Consider the following 24,856-nt stretch of genomic DNA (forward strand, 5'->3'; position numbering starts at 1 on the left):
GTTTTTTCCTACAGACGCCTTCTTCCGAAGCAATCCTGGCTGGAAGCCCCCAGAGGAAAAGAGAACAGGTAGGCCCATGAGGGCTGACACAGAGCTGGGGCCCTGGAAAACCACCTGCCGTCTCACCACGGTGCGGCATCGCCTCAGACACAATAGCCCCAGAACCCCACAGAGAAGGGCTTTTTAGGAGATGAGCTACTTTCTTTTCTTAGGGCAATTTTGAGTTCTCACCATACTTGCAAAATAGAATAGCAACTTGAGATGCTGCTTATTTCCTCTGAAGCACACAGGAAAATCGCAGGTGTGGTTGCGAATACACTCGGGGTTGAGCCTGCTCAGCAGTGTCTGATCCTAAATGCAAGGTGATGTCCAGCTGCCCCTCCCTGCTGTGAGTCGTGGGGGACGGGGTTTGTATGGCTGGCATTATTTTTCAGGAGCACTAAACTCCCTGGTACGGCATCCAGGGGGCATTGGCACCGGCTCTCCTCCCTCTCGCTGGGCAGGCTGGGGGACGCTGCTGCTCCCACCCTGTCCACGCCCTGCTGAGAGCAGGCAGGTAGGACCACGGCCCCCTGAGACCCCTCCCGGTCCTACAGTTCTAGCGTTTTAGGATCCCCATCAGAGCAATGGGACCAACTAGACAGAACCAGCACTTCCCAGAGTTTCTCGGCCATGGGGCTGTTGACATTGGGGCTGCTGTGTGCATGGTAGGGTGTGCAGCACCTCCCATTAGAGAGCACTCCCCAGTCATGCAGGAAGTGGCCCTGGCTGGGAAGGGCTGGACTGGAGCATCTGTGACACGGCCAGCCAGCCGCCCCACAAAGGAGCACTTAGGAGCTGCAGCACGGCTGGGGCTAGATGTGCATATAGCCCAGAGAGGGGCAGGCTTTTGCCCAAGGCCTGGATGTGAACTCCTATTTTAGGCCGCCTGGCAACCTCCTAGCAGCTGGGGGCTAAACGAAGGGTGGATCTGACTCTGTTGACAGCCAGGTTGAAATGGATGCCTCTTCAGAAGTGCAAGGCAGAGGGAAGCCTGGGGGCGGGCCAAAGGTCAGTGAGCTCAGAGGAACACAAAGGGAGCCTGCTGTGGCCTGAACATCTTGTGTCCACCAAAAACTCCTATGGTGAACCCCAACACCCAAGGCAATGGAACTAGGAGGTGGGGCCGTGGGGAGGTGACTGGGTCACAGGGTGGAGCCCCTGTGATTAGGATTAGTGCCCTCACCAGAGGCCCCAGGGTGCTCGTCCCCCATCTTCTGCTATGTGAGGACACAGTGAGAGGGGACCATCAGGGAACCAGATGGCAGCCCTTCCCAGACACTGAATCTGCTGCTGCTATGATCTTGGACTTCCCAGCCTCCAGGACGGTGAGAAATAATTTCCTGTTGTTTACGAGCCACCCGTTTTAGGGTCTTTTTATTGTAGCAGCCCCAGTGGACTAAGAACCTTTTCCTGGGAAGAAACTAGGGCTTTGGTGGAAAATAACGGGCCCGCTCTCACCGAGGACTATTCACCTCCAACGGCGGCAGCTTGGCCCACGCAATCCCACGCCCTGCCGCCATCCCCGCCACCCAGGCCAAGCTCGTGAGGCGCCAACACCACTCACATTTCCAAACGCACAGGAGTATGAGAAACGTTTTCCCCGACGAAAATTATTTTAAACCTCAGTTTTCCTTCCACCCTCTGCTTCCAAGTCTAACTGGATTGCTCATGTCATGAATGAATTTTAATCAGATAGACAAGATAAGAGCATTCTCCATAAACATTTTAAAGCAAACACCTTTTTAGCTCACAGAGCAGCATTATGCAATTAGCCATGTATGGGAGTTGGCAGAGGCTCCTGCTATGCGACAGGAATTTGTAAAATAAACATGCTATAGAACTCACATCATCAGCATTTCTGCTAAATTATCACCCTTATAAAATTTGCTAGGCATTTTGCTGCTAGAAGCTGGCTTTAGGGAAAAACCCAACTCGCCTCAGGCTCCCAACCGTTAGGAGGTCTCTCTTCAGTACCTCATGAACTTGGAATGTCCTCATTCCTGGGAAATGGAAGTCGGGGCCTCCTGGGGACAAGGGTGGGGCACATGATTTCGAATCTGGTTTGATTTCTGACAGCAGCCTCGATTTTAGTGGACTTTGGGGCATCTCACTGAAAACTGATGTCTTGGGCTCTCAGAGCAGGTGAGGGCGTGACCAGCCTGAGTCAGGAGGGTTGATGCGGAGCAGGAAGCAGTTTCCAGTCGGCCTCCATGCCCCAGGGCGGCCACACACTTCTGATGTGCAACAGTGTTTGAAAAGCATAAAGCCCTTTGGAGCAGGGGGGTGAAGGGCAGCGGAGCTGACGAGTCGTTTCTACAAATCCCTCAGGCTTGACTAGTTGCTATATATACACACATATTCCTTCACATCCAGTTAAAAGCATCTTGAAGGAAAGAGTCATCATAAGCCTTTAAGATGCCGCCAGTCCCCATTCTCAGAGGAAGAAGAGAGCTGGTCCGCATGCTCCTAGGCGTATGTCTGTCTACACAGAACGTGCCGTGTCCAGAGAGCTGCACAACTCGAGATTGCATTACCCAGCTCAGAGCAAACACAGTTAGCTGGGCTGTGACGGAGGGCACCTGTGTCTGGGATATTGTTCTGGAGCCGTGCGTCCCATGTAACGAGGTTGTCAGAGCCCTTCATGGCAGAAACACAATTGATTGGGAATAAACGGACAGCTCCCATGAACTCCGCCTTGCGACAGGGCTGGCCCGCCCAGATGCTATCAGTGGAGACAGACTCTCTTTCTCATTCGGAATGTGCAAATGGCTGGGAAGAAATGTGTCCCAGCTTCCCCAGGAAAGAGGCCAGGCTCTTGGCATCAGCTGGGATCTGCTGTCTATGAGGAGAGTGGCAGAAGCCTGACAAATGGCAACAATAAAAGAGGCAAGAAGAAAAAGGATGTGTCCCGTCCTGAAAGATGGCTGCCAGCGCGCCCCTGGCTTCATCACCACAGACTGCAGACTGTCCCACGCTCCGTATCAGCCCTCCTGACTCCAGCTGGTCACACCCTCGCCTGCTCAGGCCCGCTGTCCTGAGACCTAGCAACCACATAAGTGACTAGGAGGACTGGGCTACTCCAGTTTGAATAGCAGGGACATTAAACCACAGAGAATTCCCTCCAACCAGCCACGCCAAGGCCCGCAGTCCCAACCCTGACCTCCGGGATGACCTGGAGTGGCATGAGTCTCTCTCACCTTGACTCCTCGAGGACCTGGGTAGCCGATTGGACCCTGGGGGCCAGGTGGACCCTAAAACCAAAGAGAAAAAGACCGTTAGCCCCGTGCCAGTGTGGAGGTGCCTGGGGAACATCAGGAAATTCCAGAGTTCTGGCATAGCCCTCCTGCTGAGAGCAGGGCGAACATCCCAGGACAGAGCCTTTAGACAGGCCCCCCATGGGAGACTCACGCTGGTGTTCCCAGCCTGCACTGACGGTGGAGGTGTGGTTGTGTCTCATGCTGAGCGGGACACAGAGGTGAAGCAAACGCTGGCCCCACCTGGCAGTCAGGGAAATAAGGGATAGGCTGAGGGAACGGTGAGATGATACAAGACCAGCTTTGGAGCTCTGCAAGGAGCATTGTCCCTAAAGAAATGCATCCCCAGCCTCAGGACCTTGAAATAAATCAGGAGTGCTTCTGGCTGGGAGAAGGGTCAAGACTGTCAGGGAAGAGACATTCTCCAGCGGCCGAGCGCCTCGCTGATGCTCATCTAGAGCTCACAGGGGTGGGCATCCAGCCCTGCCTGCCCCAGCCCAAGACACAGGCATGACGAACGGCTCCCACCGCCTCCCTCCCAGCCCCCTTTCCACATGGTGTCATGGCAGCAGCTGGAGCTCCCAAACAGGATAGGCTTGGTGGCCTCCTCTGCAAGGCTGCAGTTCTGAGACCCGGCCCCGGAGTGCCTGCTCCCTGCTGTATCCCATCGCTAACAGGATGCCTGGCACATAGAGGAACTCAGGAAGTCCCAAGGAGTAAATGAATGCCTCTCGTCCCAGCTGAAATGCCAGCTCTTGGAACAGCGGGCCTGTGCTGTGGGCTCCACGTGCCAACCGCCGGTCAGCACCAGTTCCGGGTGCTGTGCAATCTCTGGTGGCCCCAGGTGCTGCCTCCACCTCTGATGATAAAAGGCTGTACCCAGGGAGGATGGTTGGTAAACGACCCACTGGAGGCAGCAGGAACAGGGTCTCTCATGGTGAACAGAAGCCAAGGGCCGAGGGGAGGATTCACCCCAGTGGCTGCTGTGACTTTCAGGAGAGGAAGCAGGACAGAAGTGGCGAATCTCAGACCCTGCTGGGTCTCAGGGGCGGCACGTTGGAGAAGTGCCACTGCCAAGCAGGCCTGGCACTGGAAATGGAAACCCTGAGAGGACTGGCACTAGCTCTGCTGCCCTGGAGGGTCAGTCCTGGCCCACTACACCCTTGGCAGGGGGCGCTGGGACCAAGCCCCAGACCCCATCTTGCCTATACAGGCCCTGCTTCAAGAGATAAATGTTAGTCAGGCCCGATCCCAGAGCCTGTGACAAATGGGGCCTCTGGAACCCTGGTGCAGGTGGGCCTCCGCCCTCAGCCCCAGGCTCCCGATGACCATGAGCTCAGTGTGCGGTTTCAACACACAAGCAGTCTTGGGGTGAACAAAGGTTGGGGCACACCAGGACAGCAACAGTAGTCCCTGCTGTCTACTCCTCCCGTCTGGAGGCTCTTCCCACAGAGGCACTTGCAGCCCGGCAGCTTTGTCATGAATCACAGTGGAGAGAAGGCGCTGTGAACGCGCTGCATGGGACGCTCGCAGGCCCAGCAGGCCCTGCAGGAGGAACCATGAGCCGCTCACAGTGCCGGACACAGGCATCTGTAGAAAGACCCCATCCCTGGCACTGGCATCACCTGGCAGTCTGTCCCCGTTCATAGCAGCATCTCCCTAAAACTCAAAGGTCACCCAGCTTGTGCAGATTCAAGGCCAGAGCTGAACACTGAGACATTGCCCTGCTGCCCGCACCCGATCTGGTCATGGGCACCTGATCTGGTCATGGGCACCCGATCTGGCATTGGGCACCCGATCTGGTCATGGACAGCAACTGGAGGGTGCGGTGAGGGGCAGTGACCCAGACGGATGCCCCGCTTCTCAGAGAAAAGGCCTGTGTGCCCCCTAGGCTGGATCCCTTGGTGGAGACGCCTGAGGAAGGTCTGAGTGTCCCCGGCTCCTTCCTTTCCAAGTTGGGCGTCCCTGAGCAGAGGCTGAGCCCAGAGCACCTGGACCCGCCCCGCCTGAATGCTGAAGGGTAGGAGGGCGCAGCGAGCACCCACCTGACCTCCTTTCTCTCCTGGAGGGCCTTCTTTGCCAGGGTGTCCCTGTCACAAAAGAAGAAGCCTTGATTAGTCAGCGCCACTCCAGAAAGCAACCTCCCTCGCTTCCCCTCCCTGCATAGCATCCATGATCATGGAGCCCATTTCCCTCCCTCCCCAGGAAAACCAAGAGCACCAGAAGTTGAAGCAGCCGGACAGGCAGCCAAGCACAGCCCGGCCTCCCGGGCCTCCCCCAGGCCCTGAACCTCGACTGCTTCATCTGCAAAATGGAAACAATAAGCCTGACCCTGGCCCGACCCCAGCCACGGTCAGAGCGACTTGGGGAGTGTGCAGCAACCCCCAAGTGCACAGGTGACCTGCACGGTGGCTCCTGACCCGGCCAGAGCCAGCCCCACCCTGCGGTGCAGGTCCACAGACCAGCGACCCATGAGTGGGGAAAGGGCCAACAAGGGCCTCTTCCCCAGGTCACCTAACAAGATGAATCTGCATACTAACAAGCTGGGACCAGGTTCCTGGCATCACTGCTTCCTGGACTAGCAACTGCTGAGCTGTCTGCAAACCTCAGAATCTCTGATTGTTGGGGAACCAAAAGCAAAGCAAGGCTGGTGCGGGGTGGAGGGCTAAGGCGCGCAGGGTGGAGGGCTAAGGCGCGCAGGGTGGAGGGCTAAGGCGCGCAGGGTGGAGGGCTAAGGCGCACGGGGTGGAGGGCAAGATGCGTGGGGTGGAGGGCAAGGCTCTGCGGGGTGGAGGGCTAAGGCGCGCGGGGTGGAGGGCTAAGGCGCGCGGGGCGTGGGGGGTAAGGTGCGCGGGGCGTGGAGGGTAAGGGGCGTGGGGTGGAGGGTAAGGCGCGCGGGGTGGAGGCTAAGGCGCGCGGGGTGTGGGGGGTAAGGCGCGCGGGGCGTGGAGGGTAAAGCGCGCGGGGTGGAGGGTAAGGCGCGCAGGGTGGAGGGCAAGATGCGTGGGGTGGAGGGCTAAGGCGCGCGGGGCGTGGGGGGTAAGGCGCGCGGGGCGTGGAGGGTAAGGGGCATGGGGTGGAGGGCTAAGGCGCGCAGGGTGGAGGGCTAAGGCGCACGGGGTGGAGGGCAAGATGCGTGGGGTGGAGGGCTAAGGCGCGCGGGGCGTGGGGGGTAAGGCGCGCGGGGCGTGGAGGGTAAGGGGCATGGGGTGGAGGGCTAAGGCGCGCAGGGTGGAGGGCTAAGGCGCACGGGGTGGAGGGCAAGATGCGTGGGGTGGAGGGCAAGTCTCTGCGGGGTGGAGGGCTAAGGCGCGCGGGGTGGAGGGCTAAGGCGCGCAGGGCGTGGGGGGTAAGGCGCGCGGGGCGTGGAGAGTAAGGGGCATGGGGTGGAGGGTAAGGCGCGCGGGGTGGAGGCTAAGGCGCGCGGGGTGTGGGGGGTAAGGCGCGCGGGGGGTGGGGGGTAAGGCGCGCGGGGCGTGGAGGGTAAGGTGCGCGGGGTGGAGGCTAAGGCGCGCAGGGCGTGGAGGGTAAGGCATGCGGCGTGGAGGGTAAGGCATGCGGGGTGGAGGGTAAGGCATGCGGGGTGGAGGGTAAGGCATGCGGGGTGGAGGGTAAGGCGCGCAGGGTGGAGGGTAAGGCGTGTAACTTGACTAAGGGGTCCCAGCACATCCATAAGTCTTCAAACAGGTGCCTCATTTGAGACCCACACCCTGGGGTCTCCACCTGGCCTCGGGGATGGAGGGGAGCCGAGCGAAGGTGAGGACCTGTGCCCCACGCGACAGGTGCCCAGCCAAGGCCCTAGGAAGGACCTGTGTCTCCTGCCTGCCTGGGCCTGTACTAATTCCATTTCTAGGAATGCAGGTTTCTCTGACCTTCCAACCCAAACGGGTCACTCGGTTTAATGCCTGTGAGCTCAGGATCAGTGAGCCAAATGTCCAGGATAAAAACAGAAAGATCATCAATGTTCACTGTGTGGAAATGCAGTTCCACCAACAAGGATTCCAGGAAAGAGGCCGGGTGGGGTGGCGAGAAGGCCGGCAGGGCGGGGTCTGGTTCTACTTTTGAATACACTCAACCTGCTGTGTGAGCTTGGGCAGGTCACTTGCCCTCTCTGGGCCTCCTGCTTCCTCAGGTGTAACATGAGAGGGTGGCGAGATGCTCTTCTACCTTGAGTGGCCTAACGATGATCTGAGACTCTCTCTAGACACAGTAGCATTCAGAAGACCCAAGTCTCGTCACCTGAATTAAATGGTTTGTATGTGACTTTTAAATTTTTATTAGCCGTCCAGTTGGACTTGATGCCTTTGCAGACAGCTAATCTAGCAAGTGAGTGGGAGGGTGCCAAGTTCCCCTTGAGGGAGGCTTTGAGGAAGTCCAGGCACCTGCGGGACCCCATCCGCTGCTCCAGCCAGGAGGGGACATGCTTGGCCACAACGCAGCCTTCCAGAAACAAGGCTCATCGCGCCAGCTCCTCACGGTGGCCGGGCTGGACCTGGACAGAGCCAACGGGAGGGCGTCCTGGACCAGGGTGGCCAGGAGGGGTTCTTTGTGGCCCTTTATCACAGTTTCTATCAAGCACAGACACCTTTCTGTGAAGGACCTGGCGGGTGGATCTGCAGGGGGGCCAAGAGCCTGGCTCTGGACTGGGCAGACCCAGCCACGGCTGCTCGAGGAAGCCCCCAGGCCTCTCCACGTGGTCATTTCCTCAGTTCCAGGCTGGAGATAATAGCACAACTGCACACAGCGCTGCTGCAGAAACGCACAGAGCGTTTGCAAAGTGCTCAGGACTGCGCCTATCCAGGGAGCGCCACGCAGAGTTAGCGGCCGGCATCATGGCGGCCTCCACTCCCATCCAGGCCAAATTCCTTTAGGTATATTTTCAGTTACAGATAGAGAATGGGAGTAGGCAGTGGGGGGAAGCACAAAGCTCCCTTATTAAACATGTGTGAACAGGAAAAGGCAGAAAGGAAACGTCACAAGGTAACCATGACTGATTTTTCTGCAAAGCCGGGCAGGGCCGTGTTCCCCTTTCTTTCTCCTTGTGTGCGTTTCCCAGTATTCTATAATGAGCAGTGCTTCTGTAATGGGAAAATAATAAAGCTTACATTATTTGTATCTGATATTTTCTGATTTAAAAAGTAATGTACGTTTATCTTAGACAATTAGGCAAGTGGAAGAGGAATTAAAATCCTTCATCACTTCACTGCGCGGAGTGGCTGTGGCTAATTGTATGATAGAATCATCCGTTGTCTCTGCATATATGCATGTGCCATTGGCATGGTAGATCATTTTTAATTTAATATTACATTGTGAGCATTTTCTCATGTCACGGAGTATTTGTCTAAATTCAATTCTTACTGGCTCTGTAATATTCCACTGAGCCATAATTCACTTAACCATTTCCCCAGCGTATGGTATCAGGAATATATTCCACTGAGCCATAATTCACTTAACCATTTCCCCAGCATATGGTATCAGGAATATATTCACTGAGCCATAATTCACTTAACCATTTCCCCAGCGTGTGCTATCAGGAATTATTCAACAACATATTTCAAGGTATCGAGTCTGCTCCGAAGCACCTCATACTTCTTGATGGATTTTAAGTCAGTCTTCCTTTCTTTGAAACCAAAACCAAAGCAAGAAAAAAAGAGAACTCTCTCTGTAGGGTTTACTCTCAATGTGCTGCCTTTGTAAAGGAGAATTTCTAAAAATCTTTTCTTTCCTCCAGATTCGTGTGAGACGGCTGGGGCTGTCTTTGGGCCTGCCCATGGCTTCCTTTTGTTCGACGCACCTTCATGCGAATGGGGTCCACCTACGCTCACATTTTAAGGTTTAAATTCGGGCCGGGGAAGGGACATCTTAAAGGCCCTTCTTTCCCCCAAAGAATATAAAAGGAAACTGCAGGCTCTTTAGGGACCCCAATTCTTTGGATGTTTCAACATGGGGTAGGGAATTCCAGGGAGAACAAGTTAGGTCAGCTAAGGGCTGAGCGAATGATCTTGTCAGGAAGGTGAGGTGCGGCCCCCTTCACACCTAGGCCCCCCTCCTCCCCGCAGAAGGAAAGAGGGGTACAGCCCACGTCACACCCAGGTCCCCTCCTCCCTGCAGGGCTCTGGGCCCAGCTGCCCTCCACTCAGATCGCGGCCCATACTCCATGGACATCACAGCCAGCAGTACGGGAACAGAAAAAAAGGCTGGAAGGGACACACGTCCACCGGCCGTCAATGGCTACATCAGGAGATGAGATCAAAGGTGGCTATAATTTACTGTAATTGTATTTATTTTCCTAATTTTCTATAATAAGATGTGCCGCTTTGATCATTAGACAGGGTGATGAAACGTAAATTAAAGGGCACAAATAACACATTGGAAAAGATGAACTGCTCAGTACACAGACTCCCACGTGGCCAGGTGACCACGGGGCCCCACAGCTGCCCACGTGGGGATGAGAAGGCTCCACTCTGCTTGTTCGGATCAAGAAAGGGCAGTTTGTGATGTGGGAGTCACTGGGCCGACTGACTCAGCCTGAGGGATGCTGCGTGGTGAGCAGTCACCGATAATCGTCAACATATTTAACTTCCTGGTGTAGTTTTCAACAGTGTTATTAAAACCATACAGCACACTGTGTCTTCAATAATTAATTCTGCTAATCTCGTCTGTGAAATAGACTCAGCATTAACTGAATCATCAAAACCCAAACCGTAGCAGGCACTTACAGAGGGCGGTGGGTGCAAATCAGCTCACACTCGTGTACATGCACGTGTGCACGCACGCACGTACACATTCTGAGTGTGCTCTACTTCCTCACACCTACGCCCTCCACACAGCTTAGCCACAGATTGGATTTGTCACCAGCTCGCTATTTCCAGGCGGAATCTAATTTGACTCCACAGCTGTGCCTGCACACATTGCAAACGCGTTTGCTCACCACCTCCCTTCTCAGTGCGTGAACACTAAAAATACACACCACGTACCCTGCCTCTTCGCTTCCAACCCTGGGGATGCAAGCGATGGCCTGGAGCCCGGCCCAGCCCTCCTCACGGCTCAGCATGCAGGCCTGACTTCGGTAATTAATCAGCACACCCTAATAAAGAGCTAATATTCCTACTCGTGCAATCACCGCTCGTTGATTAAAACACATGATGCTAAGGGTGTCCAAACGCAAGAATGACCCAGCAGTCAAGCTGGAGACCAAACGGGTCTTCATCAACAGAGCCAGGATGAGTCAGTGCCGGCCAGCAACCCCAAAGAGCCTGGGCCCACAACCCCTATCCGCAGGGAGGAGGTGGGGAGAGTATGCAGGAATGAGGTGGGGAGAGTATGCAGGGATGAGGTGGGCAGGGCTACTCACCGGGGGTCCGTCAGCACCGGGCATTCCTGGAAGGCCTGGTTTACCCAAGGGACCCTAGAACAAACCAGAGACTCCGTGAAGCTCACCTGACCTCTCTGTAGGCCCCCAAGGTTATTGTTCAACATTTCTGCCCACACAGCATTTGCTGAGAAGTGTGGTCAGAGGCACTGGGTCCCCGGTTGTGAGGCATGTAGCCACAGTAGCACCCAGGGGCAGCTCCACCGTTCTGAGCACCTTCAGGTTTTGCTGTAGGAACAGAATCAGCCCACCAAGTGCCCCCATTCTTCTCCACATCCACCTGCTGCATGCTGGGGCCCAGGAGGGCATCGTCCGGCCTCCGCTGCTCTTACAGTGCTGTGCCTTCTTCAAGTGCTCCCACCACCCTGTCCTCCCGGGTCTGTTCACACAAGCACCCCAGGGCGGGGCAGGCCATCCCGCCGTGTAAGGCCCACAGCCTCAGCATCCCATAAACACCAGCTCCTGGAAGGTCCCAGGCCCAGCAGCAGCCTGGCCCTCTGTGTTTCTCAGGCCCCCCCGGGGATTGTCATGCACTCAGAACCAACGCCTTGGAGGTGTTTTTGCTGGTGGCAACCAAGGCGCTTTAAGCTACCTGAACTATCTTGTGCCTGGTTAACCGACAAGCTCTAGAAGGGCAAGTGCTTCCAGCTCTCGTTCCAGGGCCTAGGACACAGTAGGCTCTGGAGATACAGTCAGGTTGTCAAATTTAGTGAAACTAAACTAAACCAAAATAAACAACAACAAAACAAGATGCACAGTTAAATTTGAATTTCAGATACACAATAGTTCAAATTTAACTGCATGGCCTGTATTTTTGTTCCTTGCTAAATCCAGCAACCCCTGTACATACTAGAGAATGAATGAGTGAATAAATGTATGAATCAGTGAGACACGGATCCAAGATTCTCCTCATGCTTCTGGCCCAGTTCTTGGCACTCTGAGCTTTGGCGTCTCTTGGGAGCACCAAGATATACATTGAGAGCTGGTGGATACCAGGGGTCCTCTCGGGGCAGGCCAGGGAGTTCAACTGCAGGCAGGCAGTGGCCCGCAACACAGCCCAGGCCCACCTACCTTTTCTCCTGGAGGACCAATTGCACCCTGGGGGCCTGGAAGACCCTAGGAGGGAGAAAGAGCCAGGAAGGGAAGGTGAGAGCGCTGATTGACTCAGAATCCTGCCCTGCCATCCGCCCATCTTCTCATTGATGTCTCCCTCATCCAGGCACCAACCCAGGTCCTAGTCTCCCTCCAGATAAGAGGAGGGGCTGCAACTTGGCGGGGACAGAGCTCACCACTCCCTCCCAGGGCTCAGGGCTGAAGACATGTGCCTCCCACGGCCGGATCCCCGTGAGCTGCCTCTCCCGGGCTCACTTACCTGGGCACCTGGATTACCCTGCTGTCCTGGGGGGCCAGGCTCTCCCTGGGGACCCTACAGGAGACAAAAGCAAAGGCACTGAAGGGGGCTCTGGGAACTGGACCCCGTTCCCTGGGTGTCGTGTGCCCCCTCACTGGCCTCCCATTCTTTCAAACTGCTCCCCACTGCCTGATGCCAGGGGGAAGGGAAAGGCGGCCAAGTCCCACCACAGAGATCAGCACCAGGACCAGGCACCTCTGAGGCTGTGGAGGTTGATTCTGATGGAGTGAGCACTAACTCGTTTATGCAAATACACCCAGACATCCGTCCAGGAAGGAACACATGAGAGGAACGGACCAGAAATGATTTATCGGGCAGAAAACTCCCAAGTCACCACGTCATGCTAGTCTCCGGGTGCCACTCGCCACTGGAAGGTGAGCGCCACAGAAGAGGGTCTGCAACCTGCCCTTCACGTTCCCAGCTGAGGTGGACAGCGATGGACCTCCCTAGCGGGGCAAGGAGTGTGCCCAGGGAAAATGCCCCTGAAGCCAGGCCACGGGATCCCAGGGACTTACCACATTTCCTTTCGGCCCCGGCTGGCCGTCCATACCCGTTACACCCTGCGTGCGATTTTAAGAAGAAAAATATGTAACTGAATGCGAAAGAACTCACAGTACTCAAAAGGAAAATCCCACTCAACTCAGCTCAGATGCCCGTCCTACAAAGAATCAGAGGACGGATGCTGTCTGGGGAAGGAAAAGACAAGAGTCCAAATCCCTTCCCAGAGGTCCACTGGTCAGCCCCGGTAACCCTCAGCTAAAGGTTAACTGAGCTTCCAGGCCCCTGCATTCCACGGGGCAGGCCTCAGGTTCTAGAAAACCAGGTCACGGGGCTGGGAAGGCTGAAGCGGGCAGGCCTGGCCCTGGGGAAGCTGCCCACCAAGACACAGCCCCAATGGCATCAAGGGCTTCAGCCTCCTTCCAGAATGTTCACAGAAGCTGCTGGAAGTTCTTTCTAGCAGGGAAGAAACGTGGCATCCTGGGTTTCTGCTTATAACTGAAAATAGCATATGCTGTCTGTCAGGAGTTAAGTGCAGCCGAGGTGAAGCGGAGCTGTGAGGCCGGCAGCCTTGGGCCTCCACCTGCGAGGCCACACCTGCTGGGACCGTGTCTATAGCGTCTGAACGTCAGTGTCCCACTCATGCCTCACACTGGCAGCAGGCAGGTGTCAGAGGGGCCAGCACAGACTTCCTGTCCCTGTGCCCAAGTGGCCACCGGCTGGGAGGTGGGGTCTCAAAGGCCAAGATGGGGGCAGACAAGCAGAGTGGCGATAGGACTTACGGGAGGTCCGGGAGGACCTGGAGGCCCCTTAGGCCCAAGCAGACCACGTGGCCCCTGTAAGAGGAAAGGGAAAATAGGTTTTAAACTCGGGCAGAAATCCCAGCCCTCCTCTCTGTCCCCTATGCCCGCTTGGCCTTGACTCCACCCAGAACCCCAGTTGGTGACTCAGGCCTCCTGGCCTCCCAGCAGCGAGGTCCAGACTCCCTCCCAGCCTGCTGTGCCGCCTCCCTCCACCCCACCCTGGTGCTGGGAACCAAGGGCAGGTGTCTGGAATTGCTGGGAACTCAGAGAGGACACCATGCGGCACCCTCAGGGAAAGAAGGGTTTTCAAGCTGACCGACTCCTGTGACACTTGCTGGGGGCACAGACGCTCCCCCCAAGAATCACCACGCAATTACATTCCACCGCACGGAGCCCTTGCGCCCCATCCCCATTATCAGCTCACTCTCAAATTCCCCTCCGCAGCGACATACGACTGTTTTTGTGATATCACAGGGTCCGAGGGTGCGGGCAGGAAGGCGTCAGGCGAAACTAGTCCCTGGTGGGAACCCCACGACTGAACGTGCGGAAGGAGGCATGGGGTACAGATCTTTTCCAGGATGCTACTCTGGTCAAGAGTTGGCACGCCCTCCCTGGTGAGCCAGGGCTCGTGCAGAACAGTTCCCGCTTACCGCAGGTGGAGTGAGATTCCGGGAGCACTGCCTGCCACCCGCGGGGAATTACGGAGCCTTCACCCCAGGTACGTGGACTTCAAGTGCTCTTAATTTGGACAGAACCTTTTCAGATTCTGTAGAAGAGAGATCCTTCCCCCGCTCATTGCCTCTTAAATGCTTCCTTCGTTATTTTAATACCTAGTTATAGCAACGTTTCTTGGAAGCTAGCAGCCCAGAAGGTATTGCTTGGACGTGTGTTAAGGAGAGAGTGGAGTTGATGAATTCTCCTTAGAGGCTAATCAGACATCTGGGGTATAATTTAGTCCCAAATGAGTCTGCAGGCGCCGACCACTGCCTCCTCTACGTAGTGCCTGCAATATTTCTCATCAATTAGCACCACCCAATGCACGCAGCCGGGCTGACTTGGCTACGAGAAAAGAGATGCTTTAAAGCAACAGCAAATGAATAGTAATGAATGTCCTCTCAGTCAGGACATTTGCTCTGGGCCCAAATATATGTCCGCTTAGGGAAGAGCTTTCCCATGCCCAGGGCTGGGGCAGTCCGCTGGAGGGATCTGCCTCTGGAAGGGCGGCCACTGAAACAGGCCCAAGCTCGGGCTGACTCAGGTGTGTGAACCCCGCCCCTGCCACGATACGCCTGATGCCACCGTGCTGCCCCAGGACCCCTGACGATGCACTCAAATCCCCCACAATGCCCTTGAACTCCCAGGCTGCCCCCTGACCCCCACAATGCCCTCAGATCCCCCATAATGCCACTGAACCCCACCATATTGACCCTAGACCCCCCACAATGCTCTCAGACCCCTCACAATGCCCTTGGGCCCCCCATGATGCCACTGAACCCCACCATATTGCCCCCAGACACCCCCACATGCTCTCGGACCCCCCACCATGCTCTCAGCCCCCCGACAATGCTCTCAGACCCCCTACAATGCCCTCAGATGCCCCATAATGCCACTGAACCCCACCATGTTGCCCCTAGACCCCCCACAATGCTCTCAGACCCCCCACAATGCTCTCCGACTCCCCCCCACAGTGCCCTTGTTCCCACCCATGCTGACCCCGGACCCTCCCAATGATGCCCCTGGACCCCACCATGTTGTCCCTGGAACCCCCAATGCCCTCAGACACACCACACTGACCCCAGACACCACCATGATGCCCTCAGACCCTCCACAATGCCCATGGACCCCACGTACTGCCCCGACTCCCCACGATGCCCCTAGACCCCACCACACTGCCCCTGGACCCCCACAACAACCCTTGAGGGCCGTGCTTGCTCCTGTAGGTGGCTCAGACTTCCTCCTGGGGTTGCCAGCCAGCCTCGCCTGCGCCTCCCTCTCTTTGGTTTCCCTGGGAAATGTCCAGGTCCGTCTGTTCTCAGGTCGAGCCCTCTCTCCTCTAAGCTCTTGGCTGATCCCAGATCCTGCTCCAGCAGGAGCCTTGGACAAAGCCTTTCTCCACACTGAGCCCCCACCATCCCACTCAGCCCACAGACTTACGGGCTCCCCAGGCAGCCCCCTGGGCCCGACTTCTCCGTCATCACCCTGCAGAGGAGAAAAAAGGCAAGGTTAGAGGAACGAGCTGTTAGCCTGGACACCAGTTTCCCCTCAGTGGGGCACAAGGGTTCTCTGGCTTGGGGCTGCTTCACATATGCCAGGTTTACCAGCCCTGGTACCAGCCAGGAAGGCCTGGAATGTCCTCGCTCCCAGCGAGCTGCTAGGTGTGCAGACGCTGCAGGTGAGGCCTGCAGGTGAAGCCTGAAGGCTCTGAGATACCGGCTCAGGAGCTCACATACCACAGCTCTCCAGAGGGAAAGACTGGGCAGAAAGATCATCTAATTGAAAGGATTTGGTGACCTTTACGAATGACAGACTCTGGGGCAGAACATTAGGGGAGAATCACAAGATCCCCTGGGCCACCCTCTGGGGAACCAGGTGCCCCCCCTGGGGTCCTAAGCAGCTTGGAAAGTAAAGCAAGAAGAGGCTTCCTCCTGGCTGCAGAAGGGAGTGCCTCCCTGGCTCCACCACTTCACACCCATGGGCTGCCTGCAAACACTGCCCCTCGCCAAAGCACCACTGCACCTTCCCACCTGCCTCATGCATGCAAGCACACATGCTCACACACAGCCTGCCTGCACATGCCTACACACACATGCACACACAGACCCTGTGTGTGCACATGCATACACAGCTGTGCTCACAGGCTTGTGCACACACACACCCATGCATGCACACACATACACAGCCATACACACACGCTTATCAACACACACATAGACCCTGTGCATGCAGGGGCATACACACACGCTTGTCCATACACACACCACACACCCTGTGCATGCACGTGCATACACAGCCATACACACATGCTTATGCACACACACACTATATGCATGCACACACATACACAGCCATATGCACACTTGTAAACACACACACACCCTGTGCATGCACGTGCGTATGCAGCCATGCACACATGCTTGTCCACACACACACACATGCACACACAGCCATGTCTGCATGCAGGCACACAGGTACATGCACACTCCCTGCACATACACGTGCACACAGCCATACATATGCACACACACGTCCTCTCAATCAAGAAGCACTGACATCTAGAAGGGTCCCTCTCTCCTTCCTCATCTTACAGCAGACTGTGCTGAGGCCCAGACAGGAGCAGGTGCCCCGACCACGTCAGCCTGAAAGCTGGTGAGACAGAAATGCCCCTGGAGCCGCTCCTCTTTCTCACCCTCCAGGGCTCCTTAAAGCCTTTCCCCTAAACACCCCTTACACACAAAGAAGGTGTCTGAGTGACTGCGGTGCCTGCAGGGAGGAGCTTAGAAACTCACAGCCTCATACATCCCATGCCCCAGTCCCACTGTGCTGTGGCCTAGAGACCACACTTCGCCCCCACACACGAAGACGGCATGGCAGATACCAGACCCCAGCCTGTGCGCCCATGCTGGGGAACAGTTCCCTCCCACGCCTCAGCCCCACGGCCACAGCCACTTGCTTCCCTACCTCCAGGCCCACAGAGGGTTATTCCAATCCCCCCGCCCTCCTCTGTTCCCCCAATCTCAGCTTTCTGCCACCCGCATGCCTCCAGCTAACTCCTCATCTGGACGAGATAAGCAGAGACGCCGAGCTCAGTAAACTCTCTGGCCATCTTCCCTCCCGGTGGGGTTCAGGGCACCTGTCTCCTGCAGTGAGAGCTGACAGGTGGCCCTGGGCTCCGTCCACTGGCAGAACCAATAGAGTAACTAAACGTCCACCGGCAGGACCAATAGAGTAACTAGACGTCCACCGGCAGGGCCAATAGAGTAACTAGACGTCCACCGGCAGGGCCAATAGAGTAACTAGACGTCCACCGGCAGGGCCAATAGAGTAACTAGACGTCCACCGGCAGGGCCAATAGAGTAACGAAACGTCCACCGGCAGGGCCAATAGAGTAACGAAACGTCCACCGGCAGGGCCAATAGAGTAACTAAACATTACAGTCAGGGTCTCTCCCATGCCCCGCAGCCTCTTGGCATCTGATCAATCGCTTTGCCCACTGGGAATCCTCCTCTGCCCTCTCCCAGCTGGCCCTCCACATGCAGCAGGCCAATCCCACACCATGGGCCTCTCTTCCACGGTTTTCCTGCCCAAATCACTGAGAAGCAGGGCAAGCGGGAGCAGTCGGAGGGACGGCAGAATACCTACCCTCTCTCCGTCGTCTCCTGGAGGTCCTGGTGGGCCGGAAGGACCAGGGTCACCCTAGGAAGGGAAAGGGTCCACGTCAGCCTCTCCTGAGCAGGTCATGCAGGGCTTGTCCAAGGTCCACACTCTGTTTTTCTCTACTTCTGACAGTAAGATTCCCAAGCTCCCAAAAGGCCCTTCCAAAATGGGGGGAGGTTCCTTAGGAGATCACGTGTGCCTCAGCTGGGCTAATGCAGGCTGCAGACTCTCACCTGAGTCTCGCCACGATGGCCTGAAGATAGGAGGGTGCTGGACTGAGCACCCTGCGGGGCCAGGCAGGGCCACCCACGTGGGCAGCCTCAGAACACTAAGCCAAGGTCTGAGCTATCCTCGGCCCAAGTCCTCCAGGGGAAGCAGGCCTCACACTCACACCCTCGGGGAGCGCCGCCTGCCTGCAGCCTCAGAGCGCACACGCAGTGGGTGCTCACTATGTGCTCATCAGTCATGCAAAAGGGCTGGAGCTGAGTCAGGGACGGCCTTCGTGGCCGTGCTGTTTCCATGTGGTTGTTGGAGAACACAGATGCAGCAGCTTTGGATAAATGGCAATAGCCAAGCCCTTCTCAAGGCATCATGGAGGGCAGCGGGCCGTGCTTATGGGCACAATCGACAGAGCGGTGGGGTGTGGGTGGATGTGTGGGTGTGCGCGTGTGTGGGTGCATGTATGTGAGTGCACGTGTGTGGGTGGAGTGTGCAGGGGTATGTGGGGTGTTTGCACATGTATGTGTGCATGTGGGGGCATGGGGGGCATATGTGTGTGTAGGTGTGCATGTGTGTGTGCATGTGTGTGTGGGTATGCATGTGTGTGCAGCATGTATGTGTGTGCATGTTGGGGTGTGGGGTATGAGTGTGCATGCGTGGGGGTATGTGCATGTGTGGGGTGTGTGCACATGTGCATGTATGTGTGCATGTGGATGTGAGTGTGGGTATGTGTGGCACCTGTGCACATGTGTATGCATGTGTATGGGTGGTGTGCACGTGTGTATGTGTGTGGGGGTGGTGTGCATATGTGTATGCATGTGGAGGGGGTGTGGGTATGTATGCGTGTGTGCATGAGTGCGTGTGTGGGTGTGCGTGCATGTGTGTATGTGAGTGCACGTGTGTGGGTAGAGTGTGCGGGGGTATGTGGGGGGTGTGCACGTGTATGCCTGTGTGCATGTGGTGGGGTGGGGGTGCATATGTGTGTATAGGTGTGCATGTGTGTACATGTGTGTGTGCATGTACAATGTGTGTGGATGTGTACACGTGTATGCAGCATGTGTGCATGTGTGGGTGTGGGGGTATGAGTGTGCATGTGTGGGTATGTGTGCATGTGTGGGGTGTGTGCACATGTGCATGTATGTGTGCATGTGTGTGTCAATGTGGGTATATGTGGAGCCTGTGCACCTGTGTATGCATGTGTGTGCACATGTGTATGTGTGTATGGAGGTGGTGTGCATGTGTGTATGCGTGTGGGTATGCATGTGTGTGTGGTGTGTGTGTATGCATGAGTGTATGTGTGGGGGTGTGTGTGGGTGTGTATGCATGTGGGTGGTGTGCATGTGTGTATGCGTGTCGGGGGTGTGGGTATTTATGTATGTGTGTGGGTGGGTGTGTGTGCACGTGGGGGGCTGTATATGCATGTGTGTGCATGTATGAGTGTGTGTGCGTGTGTGTATGCATGTGGGGGTATATGGATGGGTATGCATGTGTGTGCGTGTGAGCGTGTGCACACACATATGTGCCTGTATGTCCTTGATGTGCTAAAATATAAAGGAGCCATCAAAGAAATCTACTTCAAAGAAAGCAGGTCAGAGAAGGAACATCTGACAAGCTGTGAAAAGCCCTCGTGTCAGGCCCCCAAATGGACTGAGAAAGCAGGGTGGGTGGCCAGGACGGGCCTTCCCCACCACGCCTCCTCAACAGGCGTGAGATTGTAGGCTTTCCATCATGTTGTTGTTGAAAGAAGACCACAGTCTATTGAGAGAGATGCAAGAAGATTCAAGGGGCTTGGCTGCTGCCGTTTATCCAAAGCTACTGCATCTATGTTCTCCAACAACCACAAGGAAACGGCACAGCCAGGAAGACCCCCAGGTCCCTGCACTAGCTCGGGGCTCACAGGACACATGTTCAAGTTCATCCATGCCCGTTAACAGGGAACAGGTAGACACCTGGCAGTTTGTGGTGACCTGGTCTCCTCACGGCCACTTGAGATTGTCCCCGACCCCTGGGACCACCACTTTAATATTGCAAAGTGTCCTTGGCCGCCCCTGAAATGGCAGCTGCTTGGATTCCCTGAAATGTTCAAGGACTCCATTAAACAGATCTCTAAAAGGAAGGGCTCCTTCCCTGCCCCCTTCACGCCCCTCAGGTGGGTAGGCCCGTCTGGCTCACTTGTCACAAGCTGCAGATAGATAAGAGCTCCAGTTCCTTCAGGCTGGTCACCCATCAACAAAGACATCATTTGGGGACTCACTGCCATTTGCTGACTCCTGTGAGGTTTGCATAGTGACTGTTGGAATGGCGGAGACCTGACCCCATAGGAAATCTGAGGCTGCCTGGAAGGAGAAGGACCTCCCAAGAGACACCTCTGCTGGCCATCATCATGCCCATCTCTCGCAGAGTAAATACTCACCCTGTGGCCCTTCTCGCCCGGCAACCCAGCCAGGCCATCGAAACCCCGGTCGCCCTGCAAAAAGGACAGAAAGGCTGCCTCAGAGGCCACCCTGCACACACGGACAGCCCATGATGTGATGGCCGTCCCGCCTTGGACCATGTTTCACGCAGCATCTATGCACCCTGAACCCCACTGGCCAGCCCTCTCCCCCTAGGCCCCCGCGTTGCATCTACAATCCCAGCCTCTTCCCCTGCAAACACCAACACGGGCTGCAAACGGAGAGATGGCTTTCGTCCCCAAGTCCCACGCCACAAGCCCTAATGGACGCTTAGTCACGCAGTACTTTGGCGACCGCCGCAGTGTCCTATGTGTGTGTCTGCTGCTGATCTCCCCCACCCCAGGGAGGCCCCAGGAGAGGGTCCCCGTGTGTCCGCTCATCGCTGCATCCACAGTGCCAAAGGGCTGCCCACACGCAGGAGGTACACGTACCCATTGGTGGACGGGCCAGCACTGGCTACCCTCAGGTATCCTGGCTCTCTGGCCGACCCCTCTTCTGCATGCCCTGGAGCCCGGGAACAGGGCCCTGTCTCATGGGTGTGCACACCAATGTGGGGTGATGTCAACGATGGGACGTTTTAGGCTTTTGGTCATGTTGTTGAAAGAAGACCGTGGTCTTTTGAGATACGGTCAACAAGACTGCGTTTCCTCCTGTCACCCCAGACCACCTCACTAACTCGGGACTGATGCGATGCACTTCAGAGTTCATCCACGCCCATTAAGAGGGAACAGGTGTAGTTGAGCCCTGGCATTTTTTTGGTGACCCGGTCTTCAATCCCCAAATCACAGCTGCTGTCCCAAGGTGCACACTTCATAGAAGGTCAGTATCTCCCCTGTCCCCCATGGCCTAGGACAAATGCTTCCAGGAGGTGAGGAGGAGGGGTGAGCCAAGACCGGGGGAATGCCCGCAGCAATGCTGGAGCAGAGGGGTAGATACACTGAGCACAGCAGTGGGCGGGCATGGGTGGAGACAGCAACAGCCGGCGCATGCCTGCTGCAGGCTCGTTCATGCCACACACACAGGCCTGCCTTTAGCCATGGGCAACATCTATTCACCTCCACAACACCCAGGAGCCCAACTGGATAAGACCTCCCGGCCCCTGGACTTGCCATAGGTCCCGCCTGTGTCCCACATGTGGCCTCATCACCTGCACAGCCACGGATGGTTTTCATAGTTGGGATCCCACCCCATCCCTGCTCACCACTGCTGGAAGGGAGCAAATGTCTCCCTTATGGGAATGAACTGCAGCTGTCATACTCGCTGGTGAAATTCACCCACCAACCCTATCTTCATGTCAAATGCCAGTGACAGAGCCACCTGTCCTCATAATCACAGTCATCACATAACCAGCATTGTGGCCTCATCATCAACATGACCCCAGGGATGACAGTGACGCCGGGGCACCAGGAGGGTGCTGGGTGGCCTACCTTGGGGCCAGTTTGCCCAGGCATTCCTCTGGCTCCGTCACTCCCAGCCCGACCCTGGAACAGAGGAGGCAAAACTGTCAATGCAAAGGAGCCCCTGGTTCACTGAGACCCCTGAGCCATGGTTTTCCAGTAAACCAAGTTGAGAGGTCCACTGAAGCCACACCCACCCCCAAGGTCACAGCCTGAGTGGCCAGGCTGCTGAGAGGACCCAGAACCGGGAGCCCAGGCGGGGGCTGTTCTGTGCTCCACACCAACAGATGGAACACACGGGGCTGGTCTTTCTGGCCCACATCATCCCAGACCACCAAAGGGGGATCACACCACTGCCCCTGGGCTTTAAGAAGTCACCATGATGTGGCAGAGGAGACCAGGCTGGGGGAGCTGTGTCAGTCTGGGGGACCATGAATTTAGGACTCAGGCAAGTGCAGGCCGCTGACATCACAGACAGCACAGCTCCTTTCCACCATGTGCAGGTGAGAGGAAGGAGAGAAAGGATGCACCTGGTTTGTCTACTTAACTAAGGAAGAGGCCCAGGCCCAAAGCGAGGCCCGGTCTCACTCAGACCGCACAGCGACATGAGGCAGCGTCTGCACAGTGAGCAGATGCCCCATTCCTGACGGCCAGCCATGGACACAGCCAAGGACAAGGTGCCCACCTGACTGGCCATGGGGCTGAAGAGGGGACCTAGACCTTCCAGGGCACACTGTGCAAGCCCCACCTTCACCACAAGGAGAGCCCTGCAAGGGAACAGGGTCTCTATGAAACTCAGCCAAACCTCCACACCAACGAGGCCCCCCAGCCAGCGAGTACAGAGGGCCCCACCCTGCGCTTCTATTTTCCATGGGCTCCTCCTCATATGAGGCCCTCGCCCCCAACCCGCCACCAAGCAGAGAGATCTAGAGGGCGGCAGCTTTGGGTCTCAAAGCACCGGAGACAGACAAGGCGGCACCAGAGAACAGCAGAGAAGCAAGAAGAGAGAAATCCAAACAGACCCCAAGGAGACAGTCTGTGCTTCTGTGCTCCCCAAAAAGGCATCTCCCTGCGCAGCAAATGGAGGGGCCCACTGGGAGCCTCTTCTAAACTTCCAAACACTTTTGGAAGCCAAGGGAAATTTGTCAGAAAACTTCACAGGATTTCACAGCACGACCCAGCCCTGCAAAGCACCCAGATGCTTCTACAATCCACCAGCGAGTGTTCTTTGCAGGAAATGCTAGCAAAGAACTGAAGAGGCTGCTCAGACCGCTTTGGAGTCAACCCCTCAGCTCCAAGCCCCTCTCTCGCCACCATCTTTTCTTCTGTGGCAGATCTTCCGGGCAGACTTAATGCCTTAAAACACATGCAATATGCATGGCCCCGACACCACGTCACTCTGCAGCTGGCCATGTCAGACAGCATTTCCCACGTCTCCTCTGTTTCCAGTGTTTAACTTCACCCTGACTAGGAAACCAGTTCTAGTGAAACTGGGTGGTAAGTATTTACGGAGACATGCAAAAACAACTTAAGGAACGAAAACATTTTTCAGAATCAGATCCAAATAAATGACCCAATTGTCTACTAAGAGTCAATTCCAGAGCTGCTAATCCTCCTGCAATTATCCAGCCCAGGCCTCTCTGTCTCATGCCCAGATCCCTGCATAGACCCTCGGACCTGCCAAACTGCAGCTTCTCAGGTCATTTCTACCCACTAACCACAGCTTGCTCCCCGAGTCAGAAGCATCCAGAACCACCAGGGAAGGGCCCATTTTTGCCTTGTTGACTCAGACTAAAGCAGTCAAGGGTGGCTTAGGTAGACAACATGCTGGGAAGAGGTCCACACTGAAACAAATCCAACCCTGCACCGAATATTTCTCTTGTTCACCATAAATGTCCGCTGGTTGAAAAGATCCACTTTCAAGAACACGATCTGGGCTCCCAGGGCCTGTCCCAGCCTGTCCGGGTGGTGGTCAGCACTCTGGAAATGTGGGTCCTCTTTTAGGAGCCAGGGTCATGTGCTAACAAACCAGTTCCATCCAAGAAAACCACACACCAGACAGAAAATTCCAGGCACCAAGACAGCAGGTGAGGTGCAGGAAGTGAGGTGCAGGAAGGCCCGCCCGTGCCCCTAAGTCGGGCCATTTCTGGAGTCCCAACGCTGCCCACAATATATAAGGCCCGCTGATAGTTTTGTCTTCTTTTTTTTTTTTTTTGAGACGGAGTGTCGCTCTGTCGCCCAGGCTGGAGTGCAGTGGCTGGATCTCAGCTCACTACAAGCTCCGCCTCCCAGGTTGACACCATTCTCCTGCCTCAGCCTCCCAAGTAACTGGGACTACAGGCACCCGCCACCTCGCCCGGCTAGTTTTTTTTTTTTTTTTTTTTTTTTTTTTTTTTTTTTTTAGTAGAGACGGGGTTTCACCGTGTTAGCCAGGATGGTCTCGATCTCCTGACCTCATGATCCACCCGTCTCGGCCTCCCAAAGTGCTGGGATTACAGGCTTGAGCCACCGCGCCCGGCCAATTTTGTCTTCTTAACATTTGCTCCCAAAGGGTCTGGGAAGTTTCTTGAATTAGAAATGTTTATTAAACTAAATGAATGTGCCCAGGACAGAGGCCTGGTCTGCTGTGTCTGCGCCCAGGACACAGAGCACTCCTCCTAGGCAGCTGGCTCAGAGGTGGCCTTGGGGACGGACACACCCATCACAAGAAGGGGAGCCACCTGACTTCATGCAGCCCAGCCTGGCTGTCGGGGGCACCTGCACCCCAGATTGGGGCTCCTCCAGAGCCCACACCGCTGTCACTGAGCCACGCACATTCGCACCACTCACCCGTCTTCCGGGCTTCCCGGCTGGACCAGGCGGGCCTTGCACACCTCGAGGACCCTGCCAGGAGTAAGAGACAAAGGGTCAGTGGTGAGTCCACCTTTCTCAGGAGAAAGAGCAACACCTTGTCCCCGTGCTCATCGACCCCGCCAGTAATGCCTGGCTGTCCAAGCCACCAACATGTGGGCACTTCCGGGACGGGGCACGGAT

The 24,856-nt window shown here is 56.1% G+C and overlaps 1 protein-coding gene across 2 annotated transcripts in view; it reads right to left on the bottom strand.

The window, feature by feature from the left end:
* COL5A1 (collagen type V alpha 1 chain) overlaps positions 1–24,856 on the bottom strand; it is a 209,079-nt gene that overhangs the window by 69,605 nt on the left and 114,618 nt on the right. For both annotated transcript variants that reach the window (XM_010372767.2, XM_010372766.2), the window contains exons 16-27: positions 24,653–24,706; positions 21,854–21,907; positions 20,387–20,440; positions 17,740–17,793; positions 15,535–15,579; positions 13,360–13,413; positions 12,595–12,639; positions 12,041–12,094; positions 11,740–11,784; positions 10,651–10,704; positions 5,342–5,386; positions 3,240–3,293 (exon numbers count right to left, since the gene is read on the bottom strand). In XM_010372767.2, coding sequence (XP_010371069.1) covers positions 3,240–3,293; positions 5,342–5,386; positions 10,651–10,704; positions 11,740–11,784; positions 12,041–12,094; positions 12,595–12,639; positions 13,360–13,413; positions 15,535–15,579; positions 17,740–17,793; positions 20,387–20,440; positions 21,854–21,907; positions 24,653–24,706 — 612 coding nt within the window. The remainder of the gene's footprint in view (positions 1–3,239; positions 3,294–5,341; positions 5,387–10,650; positions 10,705–11,739; positions 11,785–12,040; positions 12,095–12,594; positions 12,640–13,359; positions 13,414–15,534; positions 15,580–17,739; positions 17,794–20,386; positions 20,441–21,853; positions 21,908–24,652; positions 24,707–24,856) is intronic.

The sequence above is a fragment of the Rhinopithecus roxellana genome, chromosome 16 (genome assembly GCF_007565055.1).
Source record: "Rhinopithecus roxellana isolate Shanxi Qingling chromosome 16, ASM756505v1, whole genome shotgun sequence".
In the NCBI taxonomy this organism is placed as follows: Eukaryota; Metazoa; Chordata; class Mammalia; order Primates; family Cercopithecidae; genus Rhinopithecus; species Rhinopithecus roxellana.